This window comes from Salvelinus sp. IW2-2015, linkage group LG7 (genome assembly GCF_002910315.2).
Source record: "Salvelinus sp. IW2-2015 linkage group LG7, ASM291031v2, whole genome shotgun sequence".
NCBI lineage: Eukaryota > Metazoa > Chordata > Actinopteri > Salmoniformes > Salmonidae > Salvelinus > Salvelinus sp. IW2-2015.
Window position 1 is genome coordinate 20,712,959 of NC_036847.1, and position 22,868 is coordinate 20,735,826.

At 41.6% G+C, this 22,868-nt stretch overlaps 1 protein-coding gene across 1 annotated transcript in view; it reads left to right on the plus strand.

Annotated features, from left to right (window-relative positions):
• The first annotated feature begins 691 nt into the window (after window positions 1-691).
• The window catches only part of LOC111966569 (beta-catenin-like protein 1), a 35,504-nt gene continuing 13,327 nt past the window's right edge, over window positions 692-22,868 (plus strand). Inside the window, exons 1-11 of the mRNA XM_023991322.2 lie at window positions 692-876; window positions 1,437-1,619; window positions 1,757-1,863; window positions 2,045-2,184; window positions 2,317-2,414; window positions 2,825-2,918; window positions 3,430-3,521; window positions 3,729-3,801; window positions 4,326-4,384; window positions 8,483-8,631; window positions 10,534-10,715. Coding sequence (XP_023847090.1) covers window positions 847-876; window positions 1,437-1,619; window positions 1,757-1,863; window positions 2,045-2,184; window positions 2,317-2,414; window positions 2,825-2,918; window positions 3,430-3,521; window positions 3,729-3,801; window positions 4,326-4,384; window positions 8,483-8,631; window positions 10,534-10,715 — 1,207 coding nt within the window. The 5' untranslated portion in view covers window positions 692-846. The remainder of the gene's footprint in view (window positions 877-1,436; window positions 1,620-1,756; window positions 1,864-2,044; window positions 2,185-2,316; window positions 2,415-2,824; window positions 2,919-3,429; window positions 3,522-3,728; window positions 3,802-4,325; window positions 4,385-8,482; window positions 8,632-10,533; window positions 10,716-22,868) is intronic.

The following is a 22,868-nucleotide window of genomic DNA, read 5'->3' on the forward strand; positions in this document are numbered from 1 at the left end:
GGAGAGGAACAATATTCCACAGGTCACAATCAACAGCCTGATCAACTCTATGCGAAGGAGATGTGTGGTGCTGTATGAGGCAAATGGTGGTCACACCAGATACTGACTGGTTTTCTGATCCACACCCCTACTTTTTTTTAGGTATCTGTGACCAACTGATGCATAACTGTATTCCCAATCACCTGAAATACATAGATTTGGGCCTAATGAAATTTTTTCAATCGACTGATTTCCTTATATGAATTGTAACTCTGTAAAATCTTTGAAATTGTTGCATGTTGCATTCATATTTTTGTTCAGTGTACTTTAACAGGCTAGGTTGGTAGATTATAGTCACATTAATGTTATGCAGCAATAAAAAGCTAGCTTGTATACATCTACGAAGAACTTAGGTAGCTACACCAAAGACACAGCTCAAAGTGCATGGCAAAATAATAGCCTAACTGACATTTCTTACTATAATTTCTGCCGACCAAGACCACACTCCGAAAGCTTGAAAACACACAGCAGCCACTCAAAACGGTTTTGAGCGGCAACAAATCTGTCCAATTAGCTGATTCGCTTTCCATACACCAACTTCTGTTCACCCTCCCACTTCTGTTGACACACCCACTTCCAGATACTCACGTTTGCAGTTTCCCATGACTCCAAAGCAAGCCTTCTCCTCAGAATATCACGACAACGAAGTTCTTTACGACAGATTTTTCTGTTTTGAGTTGATAGCGGAAAATTGCGCGACTAGCAAGTTAGCCTGTATTCATTGTGGATAGCTGGAGCTTGCTAACTGTTGCCGATAACTTAACATTTAATGGTTTATTTTTTCCAGATTTTGGATAACCCTTTATCATGGATGTAGGCGAGCTACTGAATTATCAGGTAACGTTCATTAGTGAGACATCCTTAGTGTTTGCTGCAACTGTTGACTAGCTAGCAAAATAAATGTTTAAACCACCGCCATTGTCTTTGACCATAGCTAGCTAGCCACATTTGCTAGCGAACAGGCTAACATGATTGCTAGTTAGCTAATAAACCAAGTTCACTAACTAAGTTAGTTAAGGATGTGACAGATGAAAGAGATGGCTATCAGATGGCAAGTTAGACTTGCTACTTTGCTAGTTAGTTAACTAACGTTAGCTAGCTAACTCTTCTGTTGTAACTAGTTTGTGATAAACTCTTGCCTAGTTCAGCTGTATTAGCTAGCTAGCTAAAGCAGTGTCCCTCTCATGGAATGTAATTTGAGCATCAAATATAAAAACTAACATTATGTTATAGGAATCAAGTACTATTTACATTTGACGATGAATGCATGTTAATTTTCTCCGTTGTTTACTTTTTGTTTGGCCAACTCGTTGCTTGGATGCATTACACACATTGCAAAGCCTTATGACCTTGCTGTTTTGATGTATCTGCTTAACATGTGTTAATGTTCATTGTAGCCTGACAGGGGGGCAAAACGTCTACGGGCTGGTGATGATGATGATGATGACCCCAGAAACAAAAAGGCCGGCAGAGAACTGGCCAGACACCTGGAGAGAGAGGACAGTGAAGACCCGAGTGGTGATAGGAAGAGAATACTGGAGAAACTCATGGATGATGATGAGGATGCAGATGACCAAGAGGTGGGAAACGTTTAAGTGACATGATAACGCATGCATACATAGCTTAATYTGCTGATCTTGTTCCTAAAATAATTTTGTTGTCTTGGTAACACTTTTCACTAAAGGGCACTCTTTTTGTTGTTGTTGTAATTATACAGGGTGAACCAGTGGATGAGAGTTCAGTGAAGAAAATGATCTTGACCTTTGAAAAAAGGTCCTACAAGAACCAAGAGCTGAGGATAAAGTTCCCAGACACCCCAGGGAGGTAAGTTAATGAGAGGGAAACGTTCCTCCTGAGTTCAGCTATACATGAAATATTATTGCTTAAGAAGTTATCAATCTATGGTAAGGGTAAATTGACTTGCTGCTTCAATAACATGACAATGTATTCAACAAGTCAGGACTTATTTTCCATGTACAACATATTTTATTATTCCGCTGTCCAGGTTCATGGAAACAGAGCTGGATTTGAATGACATCATCCAGGAGATGCATGTCATAGCCACCATGCCTGATCTCTACCACCTGTTGGTGGAGCTCAATGCTGTCCATTCCCTGCTGGGCTTACTCAGCCATGAGAACACAGATATCCTTTCCTTCAAAGATGGCTTACTAAGCATGCTTCACTCTTTAATTCAGTTAATTTACCTGTACTTATGTTATTCTATGCATTTGACTGAACCCAGGATAAACTGATAAAATCCTTAGCCTTTCCTACATATCGCCATTGCAGTGGTTGATTTGTTACAAGAGCTGACAGACATCGACACACTTCATGAAAGTGAGGAGGGGGCTGAAGTACTCATAGACTCTTTGGTGAGTCCAGTTTGTTTGTATACAATCAATGCATGCATTTAGGTTCTGGCATTTTCTTGTTATTTCTCATGCATCCACAACCATACTGATGCTGATGATAATGAACTCAATAGAAAAAGCACATTCAATCCCAGCTAATGGCCATAGTTAAAATTGTCTATTTTAGCCCTCCCTTTGCACTCACTTTGACAGCAGCAAAGTCATTGGCCATTTTCTGGGAAAGGTTGAGTGCCCCGTCATAAAGTCTGCTGACATTTAAAAAAGACCATGGAGGCAAAGGTGAAATCGCTCTGGTCTTACACGACTTATAAATTAGCAGCGGAAATGAGGCATGAGCCTTTAATGTTGTCACACACGACACAGTATCCCATAATCCTGTGATGACAACCTGTCTCCTTTTCTAACTGTAGCTGGAGGGACAGGTTGTGGCCCTTCTGGTGCAGAACATGGAGAGGCTGGATGAGCAGGTGAAGGAGGAAGCTGATGGAGTCTACAACACGTTAGGTAAGACGCACTGCACAATGTGTACATGATTGGACAAAATATGGGGATTATTTATCTTCCTTCGTAAAATGTAATTTGGGCTCAGTACTTGTGTTTTGATGGCGTCTTATCAAGGCAGCTCTCCAGGCTTGAATAAGTATTTTGTCTGCTTCCTGGTTGGGGCTTACAGGCTCATGTCCTCCAGGATGGTGTCTGTTCAGTTGGAATAAGTGATAAAGGCTTCCTTCTCCTCCAGCAGGCCTCTCTGTGTGTCTCTCACTCATTGACTCATTCTCTCTCCATCTCTCCCACTACTTGTCTCTCCTCTTTCTCTCTCTCCCTCTCTCGCTCTTTTTTCCGTTGAGGTTTTGCCGCCCTTCTGCTGAATGAGTGAGATATAAGGTGTCTCAGACGGCTTTATAATGCAAATATTAGCAAAGGTATCTGAGACCTCTATACTTCTCAGGAGGTGCTGTCATAATTTGATAGTCCCATATTCACCTCTCTCTTCTCTCCCATCTCTCTCCATCAGCCATCATTGAGAACATGGCAGAGTTCAGGCCTGGCCTGTGCACAGAAGCAGCTCAGCAAGGACTCATGCAGTGGTTGCTAAAAAGAATCAAGGTCAGGCTATAACTGAAGATGACACATTCCATTGGTTATTGATGCCGTATGTAGAGATTTTTGCAGTCTGCGTCGATATGTCTGGTTGAAATGTGTCTGTTGTAGAACTATACCTACAGTATGGTGTATGTAGGCTTTCAATTGCTCATGCTGTCACAGATTGTGTCATGTTATCACTGATTTTGCCCCTCCATTTCTCTCTTTCAGGCAAAGATTCCTTTCGATGCTAACAAGCTGTACTGCAGTGAAGTCTTGGCTATCTTGCTTCAAAACAATGACAGTACGTTTCCAGCCCTTTTCTCTGTAGTTGCTGTACAATGTGKTAAAAAAGTTTTTTGTCTAATGTAGTCAGCCGTAGAGGTGATTGTTGTGGCTGTGGACCAAAATAGTAGAGTATCATGACTGGTTAAAGTATACTATTTGTCTCGAGTGGCTGGGTCCAGAAGACCTTGGAATGCTGCAGAACAACAGACAGGCACCATGTCCAGATCAGTAATGGACTGGGCAACATAGAACTAAAAAAGAATATCAATCTCATTTTCCTCTCTGTTCCCCTCTGAGTGAGTTTAGCTACCTGGGTTGGTTGTGCTGTGTTGCATATAGCAGCTCAAGAGCTGGATCGATTCATCTTCTCCCTTGGTTTTTATCACCATGTTTTTCGATGTTTATGCGCCATACTCCTTTAACAGTTTGTCTCTCTCTCTCTCCTTCCCTTTCTCTCTCTCTCTCTCCTTTCCACTCCCTGCATCCTCCCCTTCTGTTTTTTCCTCTCCTCCCACCTCTTCTCTCTCACTCTACTTCCAGGCACCAGGGAGCTCTTGGGGGAGCTGGATGGAATTGACGTGTTACTGCAGCAGCTCTCTGTAAGCTTGTCTTTTCACATGTTCTACTGCTTCTCCTAGGCTTGTGCAATATACCCTATACCAGAGTATTTTGAAATACCGACGGTATGATTTTCAATACCTTGTCCCCCCAAAAAGTATTATTATTTATAAAAATTGTATTAACAAAATTAATTTGAGCATGTCACATGGTATGTTTGTTTTTCAAAGAGCACATGGAGCAAACGTAATGTGACAATCCAATGTTGAGGAGCACAAAAGAGATGAAAGTTCACTACTGTTTGCCAGCTAAACATATTATAACTCTATAAGTTAACTAACTAAGATGTGCCAAATACATTTTCTCCAGCTCAGTGTTCCAGCTATGCATTTGGTTTACTAACTTCAAATCAAAGTTTATTTGTCACGTGTGCCGAATACAACAGGTGTAGACGTTACAGTGAAATGCTTACTTACAGGTTCTAACCAATAGTGCTAGCTATAGGTGGCTAGCTTGCATGATTAAGCTTCTTGGTTACAGCAGAGACAATCAATCTCCTCCTGGATTAAGTGTGAGTAGTCTTTTGAGATAGCTAGTTGTTTAATTTCATGAGCTGGGTTGTCTGACTTTGCATTTAGTTAATGTTTGCTTGTTAGCATTTAGCTAGCATCCGCAATATCTTCTAACATACAAAAAAAAATGTTTGGTAGAAATAGTGCCGGTAAWACCATATCCCCCGGTATGGTACAGGAACTTCCAGGAATTTCCATACCGCCCAACCCTAGATCCTCCTCTCTCTCTCTGATTCATCTATGTCTCAAACTCACCTCACACTGTTGAAGTTTCAGCAGATCATAAGAACTGTACAGTTGTGGCCAAAAGTTTTGAGAATGACACAAATATTAATTTCCACAAAGTTTGCTGCTTCAATGTCTTTAGATATTTTTGTAAGATGTTACTATGGAATGATGAAGCATAATTACAAGCATTTCATAAGTGTCAAAGGCTTTTATTGACAATTACATGAAGTTGATGCAAAGAGTCAATATTTGCAGTGTTGACCCTTCTTTCAAGACCTCTGCAATCCGCCATGGCATGCTGTCAATTAACTTCTGGGCCACATCCTGACTGATGGCAGCCCATTCTTGCATAATCAATGCTTGGAGTTTGTCAGAATTTGTGGGGTTGTGTTTGTCTACCTGCCTCTTGAGGATTGACCACAAGTTCTCAATGGGATTAAGGTCTGGGGAGTTTCCTGGCCATGGACTCAAAATATTGATGTTTTTTTCCCCGAGCCACTTAGTTATCACTTTTGCCTTATGGCAAGGTGCACCATCATGCTGGAAAAGGCATTGTTCGTCACCAAACTGTTCCTGGATGGTTGGGAGAAGTTGCTCTCAGAGGATGTGTTGGTGCCATTCTATATTCATGGCTGTGTTCTTAGGCAAAATTGTGAGTGAGCCCACTCCCTTGGCTGAGAAGCAACCCCACACATGAATGGACTCAGGATGCTTTACTGTTGGCATGACACAGGACTGATGGTAGCGCTCACCTTGTCTTCTCCGGACAAGCTTTTTTCCAGATGCCCCAAACAATTGGAAAGGGGATTCATCAGAGAAAATGACTTTACCCCAGTCCTCAGCAGTCCAATCCCTGTACCTTTTGCAGAATATCAGTCTGTCCCTGATGTTTTTCCTGGAGAGAAGTGGCTGCTTTGCTGCTCTTCTTGACACCAGGCCATCCTCCAAAAGTCTTCGCCTAACTGTGCGTGCAGATGCACTCARACCTGCCTGCTGCCATTCCTGAGCAAGCTCTGTACTGGTGGTGCCCCGATCCCGCAGCTGAATCAACTTTAGGAGATGGRCCTGGCGCTTGCTGGACTTTCTTGGGCGCCCTGAAGCCTTCTTCATAACAGTTGAACCGCTCTCCTTGAAGTTCTTGATGATCCAATAAATGGTTGATTTAGGTGCAATCTTACTGGCAACAATATCCTTGCATGTGAAGCCCTTTTTATGCAAAGCAATGATGACAGCATGTGTTTCCTTGCAGGTAACCATAGTTGACAGAGAAAGATCAATAATTCCAAGCACCACCCTCCTTTTGAATCTTCCAGTCTGTTATTCGAACTCAATCAGCATGACAGAGTGATCTCCAGCCTTGTCCTCCTCAACACTCACACCTGTGTTAACGAGAGAATCACTGACATGATGTCAGCTGGTCCTTTTGTGGCAGGGCAGAAATGCAGTGGAGATGTTTTTTGGGGAATCAGTTCATTTGCATGGCAAAGAGGGACTTTGCAATTAATTGCAATTCGTCTGATCACTCTTCATAACATTCTGGAGTATATGCAAATTTCCATCATACAAACTGAGGCAGCAGACTTTGAAAATTTATATTTGTGTCATTCTCAAAACTTTTGGTCACGACTGTATGTCCTTCTTCCTCACATCGTGCTGAGCGATTAGTGCTATTTGAGGTCGGTTCGGGATTGGTTTGATTATTTAAAATATAATTGCGTTAAATGTATTATGAAATAATGACATAAAAAAAAATACTTTAGAGCTTTTTAATGGAAATTCCAAAGCCAAAAATAATGAACATCCAATTGCCAAAACATTGGGGGAAAAATCTGTCAAGTCCACATTGAGTAGACATCAATAGAAATACAGGAAATTATTATGAAATAATGCACTATTTCAGTTGTGTATATTACTTAGTTTTTAATTTATGAGTTTATTTTTCATTCCTTAAAGTCGTCATCTCATCTCTGCTCAGGCAGTAGCAGCCAGCCAGACAACGTTATCTCTGTGCTCCCCGTACTGTACTGTCTTTAGTCATCCTATCTAGCTAAGCTAGCCTGTCTAGAGGCGTCCGTTTGTGCACATATTATGACATTTTTGTGACGTTTTGGACTTCGGTAAGGGCGTTTTTGGCTGTTCGGGAAACAATTTTTTCCCCCTTGAGGCAAGCTGAAGTCGGTAGCCGAAGTCTACGCCCCTTTGTCGGTGATTGGTCAGTACGGATTCTTAATTATAGTCTTTGTTGTCATTCAACGAGAGATGACTTGTAAGGGAGTATGCGAGTTAGGCGCCAGCCGAACTAAAGCTTGCTGACCGCTTAAGTATTCTGCAGAGCTGTCTGGTAAAATCATTTGACTAGTTCATCAAAGTACATGAGGCATACTTTCATGAACAGTCTCTATCCGTCTCTTTCGTTGTTGTGTACATTCCTCTCTTATGTGGTCTGTGTTTATCTAACCTAACGTAGCAGGTGTAAAAGTATATCCATCTCTGTCCTAGCCGGAAAGAACAGGCGCAATGGATTATGGTCATTGTGGTTAATTACAACATTTATGCCCTGAACTTCTAGGAATATTTGCTTGATCAAAACTACAACTCCCTTCAGCCCAGCATCCCACATAGTTCTTGACTTGATTTCTCTCTAGAGACACGGTGTGTTGGGCTCACAAAAACCCGAACTAAATGTAATTCAAGTAATTGAAAAGACGTCGGTCAATTAGCCTTTTGGCTAATTATTATACTATTTGATATATTCAAGGCCTGCAGAAATAATGATGTCTGACGCAAATGAATACGACTTAGAAGTGTAACTTTATGTTAGACAGATTTTCTGCTGTGCTTCTGCTGTAAGTCTCTTCACTCTGTTGGTGATGCTGGTTGCAAGCTTTCAGTGTGTCTTAGTTCTACACTGCATTGCACCTAAAATGCATTTGGTTGAATACTGGTCTATCTATGTGAGTGTAACGGATGTGAAATGGCTAGCTAGTTAGCGGTGGTGCGCGCTAATAGCGTTTCAATCGGTTACGTCACTCGCTCTGAGACCTGAAGTAGTTGTTCCCCTTGCTCTGCAAGGGCCACGGCCTTTGTGGAGCGATGGGTAACGGCGCTTCGTGGGTGACTGTTGTTGATGTGTGCAGAGGGTCCCTGGTTCGCGCCCGTGTCGGGGAGAGGGGACGGTCTAAAGTTATACTGTTACATGAGGTGTTTCATACACACCCCAAAATGATTTCCAGTTACATTGTTGAAACTCTGCTAATGAGCCAAACATGCTCATCATTTAAACGGAATTTACCAGCATCACAGTTGATAGACAGAAGTGTGGGTGTCATTCTCCTTCAGGTGTTCAAACGCCACAACCCAGCCACGGCGGAGGAGCAGGAGATGATGGAGAACCTATTTGATGCCCTGTGCTCCTGTCTGATGCTGGCATCCAACCGGGATCGCTTCCTCAGGGGAGAGGGTCTGCAGCTCATGAACCTCATGCTTAGGTAAAGACGCAGATGTTTAACACCTCCTGAAGAAATGAGTCTCCACACACAGCTTAGTTTTAATGTTTCAATAATTTAATGTCCTGAGCTTTTGAGCTAAAACAAATCTTCATCCAAGTACCTCCTCAATGGAGGCCTAATGTAGAGATGGACAGTTCCCTGGCTTGGCTGTAGTCCTTTTTTAATTTCAAACCTCTGTTCAATTCACACAGGTCACTGGTGATCTGATATCACGTAAATTGACATCTTTGAACTCAACTTTTGTTTGCTGTTAAGGCTGTCAGAGGGCGCACCATGAACCCCAGTGAGTGGCAGGGTTGAGTGATGTCTTTGTTTTCGCACAGCATGTCTCTGGCTCTGCTCAGCTGCCAGTCCAATCAATCAGCCGACAGAGTGCTGCAGCACCACGACGGGACCTTAAAGAGCAATAAAGAGACATTACATGTATTTATGAAACCCTCCATGCCCAAGCTCTAATCATCATCACGACGACGCCTGGCAGACAGACCGATTTAAAACCAAAATCGATATCTAATTCTAGCGATGCAAAACCCGCTTTTAAATCATTCACAGAAGGCTCTCAGAATAGGTTATCTAGAGAGCAACACGTAACTCTCTTTTTACTTCTCATGAGATTCACAGAATCATAAGTTCTGCACCTCTGCTTCAATAGTTTTCTCTATTTTTGTAGAGGTTAGGATTCATCAAGGGGTTTGCAATATGAGCTTAGGAACACGGTTGAAGGCATCTTTATAATTGCCTCTGTCTGAATTCTTACAACTGTTTAACTTAGTCAAAACAAATACTTCCTCATAAGCTTCTTAAAGGACTGCAAGTTGCAAGGGACTCCTTGTAGCTAGGTTACATACAGTACACTACATTACCAAAGGTATGTGGACACCTGCTCGTCAAACATCTCATTCCAAAATCATGGGAATTAATATGGAGTTGGTCCCCCCTTTGCTGCTATAACAGCCTCCACTCTTCTGGGCTCCTTCCTGGCTCACAATCGACATTCCAATTAATCCCAAATTGATGTGGTTGAGGCAGGGCTCTGTGCAACCATGAAAAACGCCCTAGATCATTATTCCTCCTCCACCAAACTTTACAGTTTGCTCTATGCATTAAGACAGTTAGCGTTCTCCTTGCATCCACCAAACCCAGATTAGTCTGTCTTGACAGCCAGATGGTGAATCGTGATTCATCACTCCAGAGAATGGGTTTCCACTGCTCCAGAGTCCAATGGCGGCGAGCTTTACACACTCCAGCTGACACTTGGCATTGCGCATGGTGATCTTAGGCTTGTGTGTGCCTGCTCCGCCATGGAAATCCATTTCATGAAGCCCCTGACGAACAGATCTTGTGCTGGCGTTGCTTCCAGAAGCAGTTTGGAACTCGGTAGTGAGTGTTGCAACTGAGGACAGACGATTTTTACCCGCTTCAGCACTCGGTGGTCCCATTCTGTGAGTTTGTGTGACCTACCACTTCGCGGCTGAGCCGTTGTTGCTCCTAAACTTGTCCACTTCACAATAACAGTACTTACACTTGACCGGGGCAGCTCTAACAGGGCAGAAGTGTGACGAACTGACTTGTTGGAAAGGTGGCATCCTATGACAGTACCATGTTGAAAGTCACTGAGCTCTTCAGTAAGTCCATTCTACAACCAATGTTTGTCTATGGAGATTTCATGGCGGTGTGCTTGATTTTCTACACTTGTCAGCAACGGATGTGACTGAAGTAGCCGAATCCACTAATTTGAAGGGGTGTCCACATACTTTTGTATATATAGTGGAGTCTGTGCTTGGCAAAAGACAATCATGACCTTGCTGCTGTTGTGCCTGAGATAATTGAGCCCTTATAGTTATTATAATGTTTTATTATTTTTGCACGGCCTCTTTCCAGGGAAAAGAAAATGTCTCGGACCAGTGCTCTGAGGGTCTTAGACCACGGCATGATTGGCCCAGAGGGTTCTGATAACTGCCACAAGTTTGTGGACATCCTGGGCTTGAGGACCATTTTCCCCCTGTTCATGAAGACCCCCAAGAAGATGAGGAAAGCTGGGGCCGCAGACAAAGAACATGAAGGTTTGCAAATGTTTATACTCTCCAAATTTCCTTTATAAACAATGAAATAATTTTGCTTGTCTGAGTTTAGGGCAATTGCTTACAGTTGTCCAACACAATTTAACAAGGCAGGAGATCTAATCAGGTTTGTCTAATGGCTTTTTCGTCTGTCGATTTAAGTTATCAATCTAACCTTGATTGATTTTTCTCCTGTTCCTCTCAGAATCCACTCTTGAGTTGTGAAATATGAAAATGAAAGCATCAGCGCTTATCAGTCACCCCTCCCTTCCCCCCCTTTTGGTTTTTGCAGTGGCTGCCCCGATTTAGCAGCGGCGCCACTGCTAAATGAAAATAGGGGAAACACTGCCTTCTCTGTCTTTTAATTATATCTCATACGTCCGGACAGCCCACCCTTGGTGAATAAATTGGCTTCCTTTGTCTGTCTCCTTCATCTGGGGGACAGAATTAATTAACCTGAGACCTGCCTAAACCTCCGAGTAGGAAGCCAGACATAACAGGGCCCGCTAAAGCTTATCCCCCAGGTGCTCCCACTGATGGACCTCCTACAAGTCACAGCTAAGCCAAACTGCCATGGAGTGTGGTTACGCTGCTGTGCTGTGTGCAGCTTTGAATGCTCACAATAATTGTGGGCTGAGGCCGGAGGGCATCTAAGCTATAGAGCAGTGGACTACAGCTCGTAACATACTTTTGGACTATAATATTGCTAGGCATGACCCTAATGCATTGCATAATTTCTTGACTGAGATAGGCCTGTTTACTAAATGACGGTGATACTAAGCATTAGTTATGTTTGTTCTTACATCGTTTGCATTTTATTTATTATTGTGAGTGATGTGACCAATAATTGTGACCAATTATTTAGTGTAAGCTTTATTTGCCACTTTTTCAACTTTTTGAAAGTCACAGCTTTTTTCATAGCAGCAATGTTTTACAATTAATTTGATATTGTTTTGAGGGTGCATGATTTGTCATGGTTTTTGACAGTAATTAGACTTATAGAGTGTCTCCTCTGCTGTAGTGATTTTTTTTAAACAGAGAAGAAAGTGGTTCTCAAAAATAACACAATGCAGTCATAATTAATTAATCTATCAGGGGCTACACAAATGAGAGTTTAAGTAATTAATAGGTAAAGCACTCCAAACCCCTCTCCATCATAAAAAGAGATTGATCTCCATTAAATCACCTCTGAAAATATACTGAGGCCCAGTGGCTGTGAATTGTCGGACCACATTTGCATACAGTGGTTTTGAGAAAAAATATTGCAGAGGATCTTTGCAGAATGTGATGACTCACAATAGCGTACCTTTTTAAGGTCTGTATTCATTTCCATGTCCTAATGTTTTGCATAGATAGAGTGAGATTCTGGCAGACTATATTTAGCAGGCTAATGATGCACACACAGTGTGATGGAACAGAAGTAAACACCTAATTTACATTAGTTCTGACTGCACTGTAGCCCTTTGTAGTTTGTTTTGTTTTCCTTGGATGTCGAGCTAACGCTGCTGAGTGCTTTAATATCTCTTTTCTTGTTTTCACATGATACTAAAACTACATTAGAAGAATAGGAGCTGCAGTGCAATATGATTTATTTTTATAACTTTGTTTCAGATAATAGGCCTAATTTAACAGATATTGTGATCAGTGCAAAATACTGCACTAATTTGAGTCTTTTTTTACCAGGAAAGTTGACTGAGAACACATTCTCATTTACAGCAATGACCTGAGGAATAGTTACAGGGGAGATGAATGAGCCAATTGGAAGCTGGGGATGATTAGGTGGCCAGATTGGGAATTTAGCAAGGACACTGGTGTAAACACCTCTACTCTTACAATAAGTGCCTTGTGATCTTTAGTGCCCACAGAGTGTCAGGACCACTGTTTAATGTCCCATCTGAAAGAAGGCACCTTACGCTGGGCAGTGTCAACCACTGCCCTGGGGTATTTTCTTTGACCAGAGGAAAGAGTGCCTCCTACTAGCCCTCTGACACCACTGCCAGCAGTATCTGGTCTCCCATCTAGGGACAGACCAGGACCAACCCTGCTTAGCTTCAGAGGCAAGCCAGCTGCTGGCCAATCTACCAGTAGTCTCATTCCTTTTAACTCAAACTGGATGATTAGTTGCTGTATTAGAGCCCTGTTCATAGTCTCCGGTGTTGTCAATGAGGGAATTTGATAATGGGAACTCATCCATACCTGCATACATATATCTTTGAATTGGTTTGGAACTTGGTCAGTCCATTTTGATGTTGCTGATACCCAGAAATGACAGGAGCCATAATGAAGCCATCACATGATTGTCAACAATCAAAATAGCTTATGAAACGCAGCCCAGCCATGTCAGTGATTTCTTCCCCATGACTATTCTAGTCAGGTATGGTGGAAGTTTGCCTCAGACAGTGCGGACGAGAGCTCGTACCCTGCAGGGGTGCCTTTGGTCTGGCCGGGCTCGGTTGATTGCTTTCCTCAGGACACGGCTGGTTCAGGTTCAATCTGTCCCCAGCAGAGAACTGTCAGGACCTGCCACTGTCAACCTCCTCTACTGCTCCTCCTCCTCCAAGCTCAATTGCCTGCCTCGTGGCCCTCTTTGCATGTTAACTTGATGGCTGTTCCAGGTTATTACAAACAGAAACACTCCTCAGCACCCCCTCAGATGATCCCGCAGATGAAGAAGCCGGATGTGGGGGTTCTGGGTTGGCGTGGTTATACATGGTCTGCGGTTGTGAGGACATTTGGATGTACTGGCAAATTCTCTAAAATTACGGAGGCCGTTTATGGTAAAGAAATTAACATTCAATTCTCTGTCAACAGCTTTGGTGTACATTCCTGCAGTCAGCATGTCAATTCCATGCTCCCTCAACTTGAGACATCTGTGTGTGACAAAACTGCACAATCTTTGCAGCCTTTTTTATTGTCCCCAGCACAAGGTGCACCTGTGTAGTGAGCATGCTGTTTAATCAGCTTAATGATATGCCACACCTGTCGGGTGGATGGATTATCTTGGCAAAGGAGAAATAGGGGTGTAAAAACGAATAGGGGTGTAAAAAAGTTAGGGCTGGTCGATTGTTTGGTTGTTAGGCTGTTGGTCAACCGAGATTGTTTTAGTCGAGCAGTAATAAATACATATAATTTATGTATATACAGTTGAAGTCAGAAGTTTACATATACCATAGCCAAATACAATAAAACTCAGTTTTTCACAATTCCTGACATTTAATCCTAGTAAAAATCCCCTGTGTTAGTTCAGTTAGGATCACCACTTTATTTTAAGAATGTGAAATGTCAGAATAAAAGTTGAGAGAATTATTTATTTCAGCTTTTATTTATTTCAGCACAATAAATTGGGTGAATTTTGGCCCATTCCTCCTGACAGAGCTGGTGTAACTGAGTCAGGTTTGTAGACCTCCTTGTTCGCAAACGCTTTTTCAGTTCTGCCCACATTTTCTATAGGATTGAGGTCAGGGCTTTGTGATGGTCACTCCAATATCTTGACTTTGTTGTCCTTAAGCCATTTTGTCACAATTTTGGAGGTATGCTTGGGGTCATTGTCCATTTGGAAGACCCATTTGCGACCAAGCTTTAACTTCCTGACTGCTGTCTTGAGATGTTGCTTCAATATATCCACATAATTTTCCATCCTCATGATGCCATCTATTTTGTGAAGTGCACCAGTCCCTACTGCAGCAAAGCACCCCCACAACATGATACTGCCACCCCCGTGCTTCACGGTTGGGATGGTGTTCTTCGGCTTGTATCACAAACAATATTCCTAATCTGTTTATTACTACATTTATCTTTGATGTTAATATTGCCAATGAATATATATTCATGTAAATCTATGTTACTTACATCAACCACAGAGGAATTTAAAAGAGATACAACCCCCCTTGGAATCGCATCAAAAACAATTGCATATTCTTTCGGGGTTATTGGAATTTTAAACTTATCAAGAAATTCCCCATATGAGAGTAGATATCCATCATTATTCAGTAACTGACCAACCAAAATAATTTTATTCTCAAACCAGTTATGAAGAAAATAGTTATTTTAAAATCGTATTTCTTTGTTGTTCCATAAAATGTATCTGTGAGGGGAAAAATTGTGTTTATACGCTAACAAGTACAAGCTAAAATTGCCTGCTTATGGAATTTGGCCAACTTTACTGGGATTTTATCAACAAAAAATTCGAAACCACCAACTTCAGAATCCAATTTATTTTAAAAGTATTATTTAGAATATTGAAATCTAAAACCTCGAGACCTCCTTGTTCTTCGGTGTTAGTGAGGATATCTTTTCGTAGATAGTGAGGCTTGTTCCTCCAAATAAAATTATGAATCTTATCTAAGTCCTTTACAATTTTAGGGGGTAAGTCAAGTGATAACGAGACATAAACCGATCTGGATATCCCTTCAGCTTTGGAGAATAAACCCCGACCGTATAACGAAATATCTCTCATCAACCAGAGGTTCAATTTCTTCTTTGTTTTCTCAATAATGGGGTTAAAGTTCAATTCACTCCTTTTTTTCATCCTTGCATATAACAATTCCAAGATAAGTAACCTTATCTTTATTATATTCTAACTATATAATAGTAATTATATATCCACGATTCCAACAGTTTTGCTCAGATTTGCGAGTCAAATCACAATTGCAACATTTGGTTAAGGATAAATCCTAGATTATTTGCCCATATCGTGGAGCCCTACTTGGCAGTGCGGAAATGATCTCAATTGAGCAGTGGTGTAAAGTACTTAAGTAAAAATACTTTCATGTACTACTTGTTGTTTTTTGGTATCTGTACTTTACTATTTTTATTTGACAACTTTTACTTTTACTTCACTACATTTCCTAAAGAAAATACTGTACTTTTTACTCCATACATTTTCTCTGACACCTAAAAGTACTTACATTTTGAATGCTTAGCAGGACAGGAAAATGGTCCAATTCACACTGTGGTCAAGAGAACATCCCTGGCTATCTACTGCCTCTGATCTGGAGGACTCACTAAACACAATTGCTTGGTTTGTAAATTGTGTTGGAGTGTGCCCCTGGCTATCTGTAAATTAAAAAAAAACAAGAAAATGGTGCCATCTGGTTTGCTTAATATAAGGAATTTGAAATTATTTATACTTTTACTTTTAATACTTAAGTATATTTAAAACCAAATACCTTTAGACTTTTACTCAAGTCGTATTTTACTGGGTGACTTTTACGTTTACTTCAGTAATTTTTTATTAACGTATCTTTACTTTTACTCAAGTATGACAATTGGATACTTTTTCCACCACTGCAATTGAATGCAGGAAATGCAGAAATGATAAAAGTGTTGAAATTTTAATTGAACAGTATAAAACAATCAGAATGAAGAAAGACTCATTGAAATCACTCAGAATGTATGTGTTGCCACCCTAGGATCACTCACTACTCATAAAGCAAAAGTGGAACTTGTATTTTTCAAAAACTAAAAATACCGTCATACCGTCCAACTTTTTTAAATCCCCGTGATTTGGTGTTTTGGCCATATCGCCCAGCCCTAATTTTAAATGACTGATGAAAACTTATTTTCTCATGGCTCCCTCTTGTCCCTCTGCAGCAGACATATACAGTGGGGAGAACAAGTATTTGATACACTGCCGATTTTGCAGGTTTTCCTACTTACAAAGCATGTAGAGGTCTGTCATTTTTATCATAGGTACACTTCAACTGTGAGAGACGCGAATCTAAAACAAAAATCCAGAAAATCACATTGTATGATTTTTAAGTAATTTCGCATTTATTGCATGACATAGTATTTGATCACCTACCAACCAGTAAGAATTCCGGCTCTCACAGACCTGTTAGTTTTTCTTAAGAAGCCCTCCTGTTCTCCACTCATTACCTGTATAACTGCACTGTTTGAACTCGTTACCTGTATAAAGACACCTGTCCCACACTCAATCAAACAGACTCCAACCTCTCCACAATGGCCAAGACCAGAGAGCTGTGTAAGGACATCAAGGATACAATTGTAGACCTGCACAAGGCTGGGATGGGCTACAGGACATAGGCAAGCAGCTTGGTGAGAAGGCAACAACTGTTGGCGCAATTATTAGAAAATAGAAGAAAATAGAAGAAGTTCAAGATGTGGTCAATCACCCTCGGTCTGGGGCTCCATGCAAGATCTCACCTCGTGGGGCATCAATGATCACGAGGAAGGTGAGGGATCAGCCCAGAACTACACGGCAGGACTGGTAATGACCTGAAGAGAGCTGGGACCACAGTCTCAAAGAAAACCATTAGTACACAACTACGCCGTCATGGATTAAAATCCTGCAGCGCACACAAGGTCCCCCTGCTCAAGCAGGCGCATGTCCAGGCCTGTCTGAAGTTTGCCAATGACCATCTGGATGATCCAGAGGAGGAATGGGAGAAGTTCATGTGGTCTGATGATTCAAAAATAGAGCTTTTTGGTCTAAACTCCACTCGCCGTGTTTGGAGGAAGAAGAAGGATGAGTACAACCCCAAGAACACCATCCCAACCGTGAAGCAGATGGAGGTGGAAATTCATTCTTTGGGGATGCTTTTCTGCAAAGGGGACAGGACGCACTGCACGTATGAGGGGAGGATGGATGGGGCCATGTATTGCGAGATCTTAGCCAACAACCTCCTTCCCTCAGTAAGAGCATTGAAGATGGGTCGTGGCTGGGTCTTCCAGCATGACAACGACCCGAAACACACAGCCAGGGCAACTAAGGAGTGGCCTCGTAAGAAGTATCTCAAGGTCCTGGAGTGGCCTAGCCAGTCTCCAGACCTGAACCCAATAAAAAATCTTTGGAGGGAGCTGAAAGTCCGTATTGCCCAGCGACAGCCCCGAAACCTGAAGGATCTGGAGAAGGTCTGTATGGAGGAGTGGGCCAAAATCCCTGCTGCAGTGTGTGCAACCTGGTCAAGAACTACAGGAAACGTATGATCTCTGTAATTGCAAACAAAGGATTCAGTACCAAATATTAAGTTCTGCTTTTCTGATGTATCAAATACTTATGTCATGCAATAAAATGCTAATTAATACTTAAAAATCATCAATGTGATTTTCGGGATTTTTGTTTTAGATTCCGTCTCTCCAGCAGTTGAAGTGTACCTATGATAAAAATTACAGACCTCTACATGCTTTGTAAGTAGGAAAACCTGCAAAATCGGCAGTGTATCAAATACTTGTCTCCCCAACTGTATATATATATATATTTTTTTAAATCCTGTTTATCTTTTTTCCCCCCATAATTAGCAATTCATATTTGTAGTAATGTAGGCAGTTTATGCAAAGTATTTTTACCTCTCGCCATTAACAAAATTACATTAATGCAAGCAATTATTATGTTAGCAAACAATTATTGTGATTCATCCTATATTGTCCCTAACATCTTTTACTCCCTCGCAACAGTTGTGGGATACACACACTCAACCCCTTTCCCCCACAACAACCATATACTCAGATTCTCAGCTGTTGCACCATCCCAGAGCCCAACTCAATAAAGGTCTTGATTTACGAATGCATWTACAGTTGCAGCTGTATGAGAAGGCCTGCAAAACTGAGCCAGAAATGGGGAGATTTTTATTAACCATTTTCACTTTCTTGATGGAGGTCAAATATACCCCTGAAACACCTACAACATGGTCCCCCGTAGTGACCGTATTCCCAAGCAGTCAGACCTTTGATTTTGTACCACTGTGAATGTCCGAGTGTGACCCCCCCCCCATGGGTTACTGCAGCTAGTGTTGCCAGCTCTGCCACTGCCTGGGTTGGGGCACCCCACCGGAATCCCCACCGGCTAGGTACAAGGTCGTCAAGGATCTCATTAGCAGCTTTGAGAATTTCCTTGTATATTATGCTCTCCCATCAGGGGGCTCTGGCTTTGCAGGGCCAACCCTGCCAGGCAGGCTCAGAATCTTGAGGGGGCGCTGCTGCTCTAGAAGGTCTCTGATATTATTTCTGATTGGCTTAACGCACCACCACCTGTCAAGCTTATCAAAGTAATGTTTTCTTCATCTCAAACAGCAAGCAAATATGAGTATTTTTTTTACATCCATTGAGAATTACAATAGTTCCTCAATGTATTTGAAAAACCTTTCCAGCACTCTCACTTTCGATAATCACTCAGTGTGAAAGAGAAAAATGTCATGCTCTGATCCAGTGAAAACACCATAAAATAGGCTTTTTATCAGTGCTCGACTAGGATTTAAATAGGGTCCGGTACTCAATTTGGGTGCTCGTACTGTTTTATATTTAGGTGCAGGAGCGCCACAATACTTTTGAGCTAATATTCTACAAGTGGAACAGGAGCTCAAGCAGTAGAACATTTGAGGTGCAGGTACTCAGTTCTGGTGAACTCCTGCCCAAGTCAAGCACAGCTTTTTATCCCTTTCGCAAATAGCCTACAGCTGTGTCTGTCCCGAGCTCACTGGTGCACGAAACTCTGAGGGCCTAGAATATTTTATACAATGTTGCAAGTTCGGTAGCACTAGCTTCTGGCCTGACCCAAGTTAATAGTTGATACAATGTTTCAAGTTCATTGCAGACAGGCCATGTGTAGGCAATGTGATTCATAGGAAATCTGTTTTTATTAGGATATTTTCTACCTGCTGGCTGCAATGTTTTTATTTGTTGGCTTTGTGGGCTATTTTCACGTAGTTGGCAATAGAAGTTACTTTTTAGGTTGGTATCATTTTCATTTAGATTTGGATAGAATTTTCATTAACCACATGACAATGAGTTTGAGATATGGAGACGTTATTATAAATTAAATTAAACTGTTTCACGAAAATGTGCATATGAAAACTGTAATTGGCACGCTGATCGGTAGAAATGGTAAGATAAATTGGCATTCCACATGAGAAAGGTTGTTGACTCATGTAGCCTATTACTGGCAACTTCAGGAGAGTAATGGCAGAATCTGCGAAAGCCAGCAGGAGGAGAATGGTTTGGTCAGGTTAAGTTTTTTTTCTCTCTTTTGGTTATCTAGATATTTAAGAGAGACTATTCACCACAGGCGCTACCCTAGCTCTCCCAGAGACTGGTATTATTTCCTCATTTAATGTTTTTCACTTGTCCCTCACTCTGTGCTGCAGTGGCTGTGATACGGAAAGCATTGTTTTCTCAGTCTCTGCTGCTGCTGACTTATGGAAGAGGGGAAATAGGGATTGTGGTAGAGGGAGCAGGGTGGTGGCGTAGCCTATGTGTTMTCTGAGCTCATGATGAGTTCTACCAGCAATGTGCTACATGCATATCCTCCTATCATTCACCAGGGAGGAGAGGATGCCGTTAGAGCTTGTAAAAGCACACTGCAGCATTGAGCTACTCTCTGAGAAACCAGCAGCATCAACCATGCTGGTCCTCTATCAGTTGGGAGACCTAAGACTAATATTGCAGTCTATGCTATATCTAATTGTGATGTGCCTTTGATAAGGGTAATAGAACTGCATCATTTTTCTAGGTCACATCTAATGAACAGTTGGCCAATGCAGCCTTCCTGTATTGAGCGAATGGGGTTAAACCGTCGTTATTATGTGTGCCTTAGGTATGCACCGTGCCTGTATTTGATATACCATTCTGTTTTTGCTGCTTATTGTTCTTGGTGGTTTGCTTGTTGTTGGTTGAGTAAAAGCGAGGGTAATGGGGTAATTTACTTACATCTCCTGCGCTGGTGCCATCAATCTTTGTCAGCCATTTTCTTTACCAGTTGCATGATTCCATTAACACAAATTAATCTGTATTTAAGTGAACTGACAGCCATTTTGTTTGCCTACCGGTTTGTTAGTGAGCACAGGGAGCTGTATTTGACTCACTGATTGAAATGGCATTGATCTGCCTGATGTTTTATAGATTTGTGATAAGGAGAGAATTGGATAAATCATTGACGATACATTTAATCAACCATATTTCACTAATTTAGCACATTCACCTATTCCTACAATAATTACATTGGAGCTTTATCATCTTTGTGACCACATTTAGCCTAACATAACCCCTCAAAGTTGGACCAAACATGTTGAACCAACCAAGTTTGGGTATAGAAATGACTTTAACAGGAACATGTCTCAACCTCAACCCTTCAAACCAAACAGGTCACACATAGTATTAAATGTGGTATGTAGGCCAACAACCTGCAACAGGCAGCAATTCATAATATTGTGACTGAGTTAGAAACATACATACATACATACATACATGTATGTAATGGAGCCATGATTACTGCACTAGGTGTTGAAGCTGAAGCCTTCTATCACACTTGGGATGTCATCAGGCTGTGGAAAGTCACACTGCAACCATGACCCTGTTGCTAATGGCTTTTCTCATTGAGGGGCTCTGGAGCGTGCCGTGGTCTGGTGGCACTTTAGTGAGCTAACTCATTCACACACCCTATCCTTTTACCCTCGTAACAGAGAGGAGCAGGCCTGGCCTACAGTGAAGCCCAGGGCATAGACTCTGCCCTGAGTCTTACATACAGTAGTAGACTATCTCAGAGATGAGCTGCCACTCTCCGGTCCAGCTCGTCTCCCACAGCATGCTCCAGCCCAGGGAGAGTTTTAGCAGCGGTCCCAATCCTTCAGCAGAAACACTATTTATTCAGCCTCTAATAATTTCCTAAATTATCCAGACGGCCCGCCACCACACCCCCACTGTGCCCATGTGACACTGGTCCTCTGGAGGGCAGGAGAGCAAGAGCTGAGACGGCACTTCCTCTCTGTGGTGCTGTTTGATGAACATGCTGTTGCTCTGTTTGTGTACTTCCTGAATTAGAAATCCCTCTGATTGTACAGGCTTATCACTGTGACTGCCAAAAGATGGGTTTATAATTAGTAAGAGGATGGCTGATATGTTTCCTTTGAAATATATTTGTTTGGTCCTGTATACTTGTCTTGCTTAATTATTTGGCTGTTCGTTTTCATAGAAAGGCTATTTGTTTCTTCTCATTTCTTGTCAGCATAGTTGAGCTCCTAAAGCTTGAGAGGTGACGGCAGCTCCTCTCATGCCATCGGTWGTCTAACTCCACCCTCACCAGATGACAAGAGTGTCTTAATCAGCATCGATCTTGAGCAACAAACGTCAGACAGCCCCAAATTTTCTGGAAACCGTGTTCTGTATGTGGAGGGTGCCCTGTAGCAATCAGTAACTTCCCACAGTGGTGTCAAGGTGCTGACTACAATTGCCACTCGGGTTATGTTGACAAATTAGTGTCCCTGGAAGTTGCATTCCTCTCATTATGTGCACACAGTAGAGGGGCTGTCCACATGGTGACATTACAATGGTAGTTAACTCTCATAATGAACACAAACAGTAAATGATAACACTAATGAATAGAGGTGTGAGCTTGCTTTGTGTGTGTTTTAATGAAAGGCACATGGAAGAGCAGTATTGAGCACCTTGGTGAAGACAAGTTTTAAAATCAAGAATCAAGTCTTTTGCTTGTTGCTTAGCAACTTCCAAGATGAGTTGAACTTAAAAATTGACCTCTAATTAATACCAACATGTGACTGTTATTACTCCATATTTTCTTTATTTATTATTTAGTCAGATTTGGCCCTAAATGTCAGATGCAAGTGTAAGCTATAACAACATGGATGTGTCTCTGGGGTAGAGTAAATGTTCTGTGTTGCGTGTATTAGGTTAACAAGAGTACTTCTAGGACCAACTGCCTCTTTGTTAGTAATTTTGTCAGTTAACCAGAGGTTTTGGAGCCCGAGCTCATTAAATGGCCACACATCCTCTACAGAAGGCTTTTTTATCACCAGAAATTCAATTCGATGACAAGAATAACAGTTTTGGAGCATTACAGCCTTTAATGAAAATAGATTTTTACATGTCATAATTTCTTTAAAAAAAAATCCCCCTGTTAATATTCTCCATGCTTTTCTCTGCAAAGTATTAGCAAATTATCATCAGTTGTAATCATTATATTTTTCCATTCCTGCCACTGTCAGATGATAACCTGATCTTGGCATATACATTTTACAATAGTCTATTACTCCTATGAATTCTGAAAATGCATAATATTTTCACATACAGTATAATATTAGCTCCCATCACTGTGGGTTCAGTAACACTAGGCTACTTCTAACCCCTCATGAAGATGAAGCTGAGCTACCTTGATGAAGCCTCAGTGGCACTGATTTTGTTCTCCTC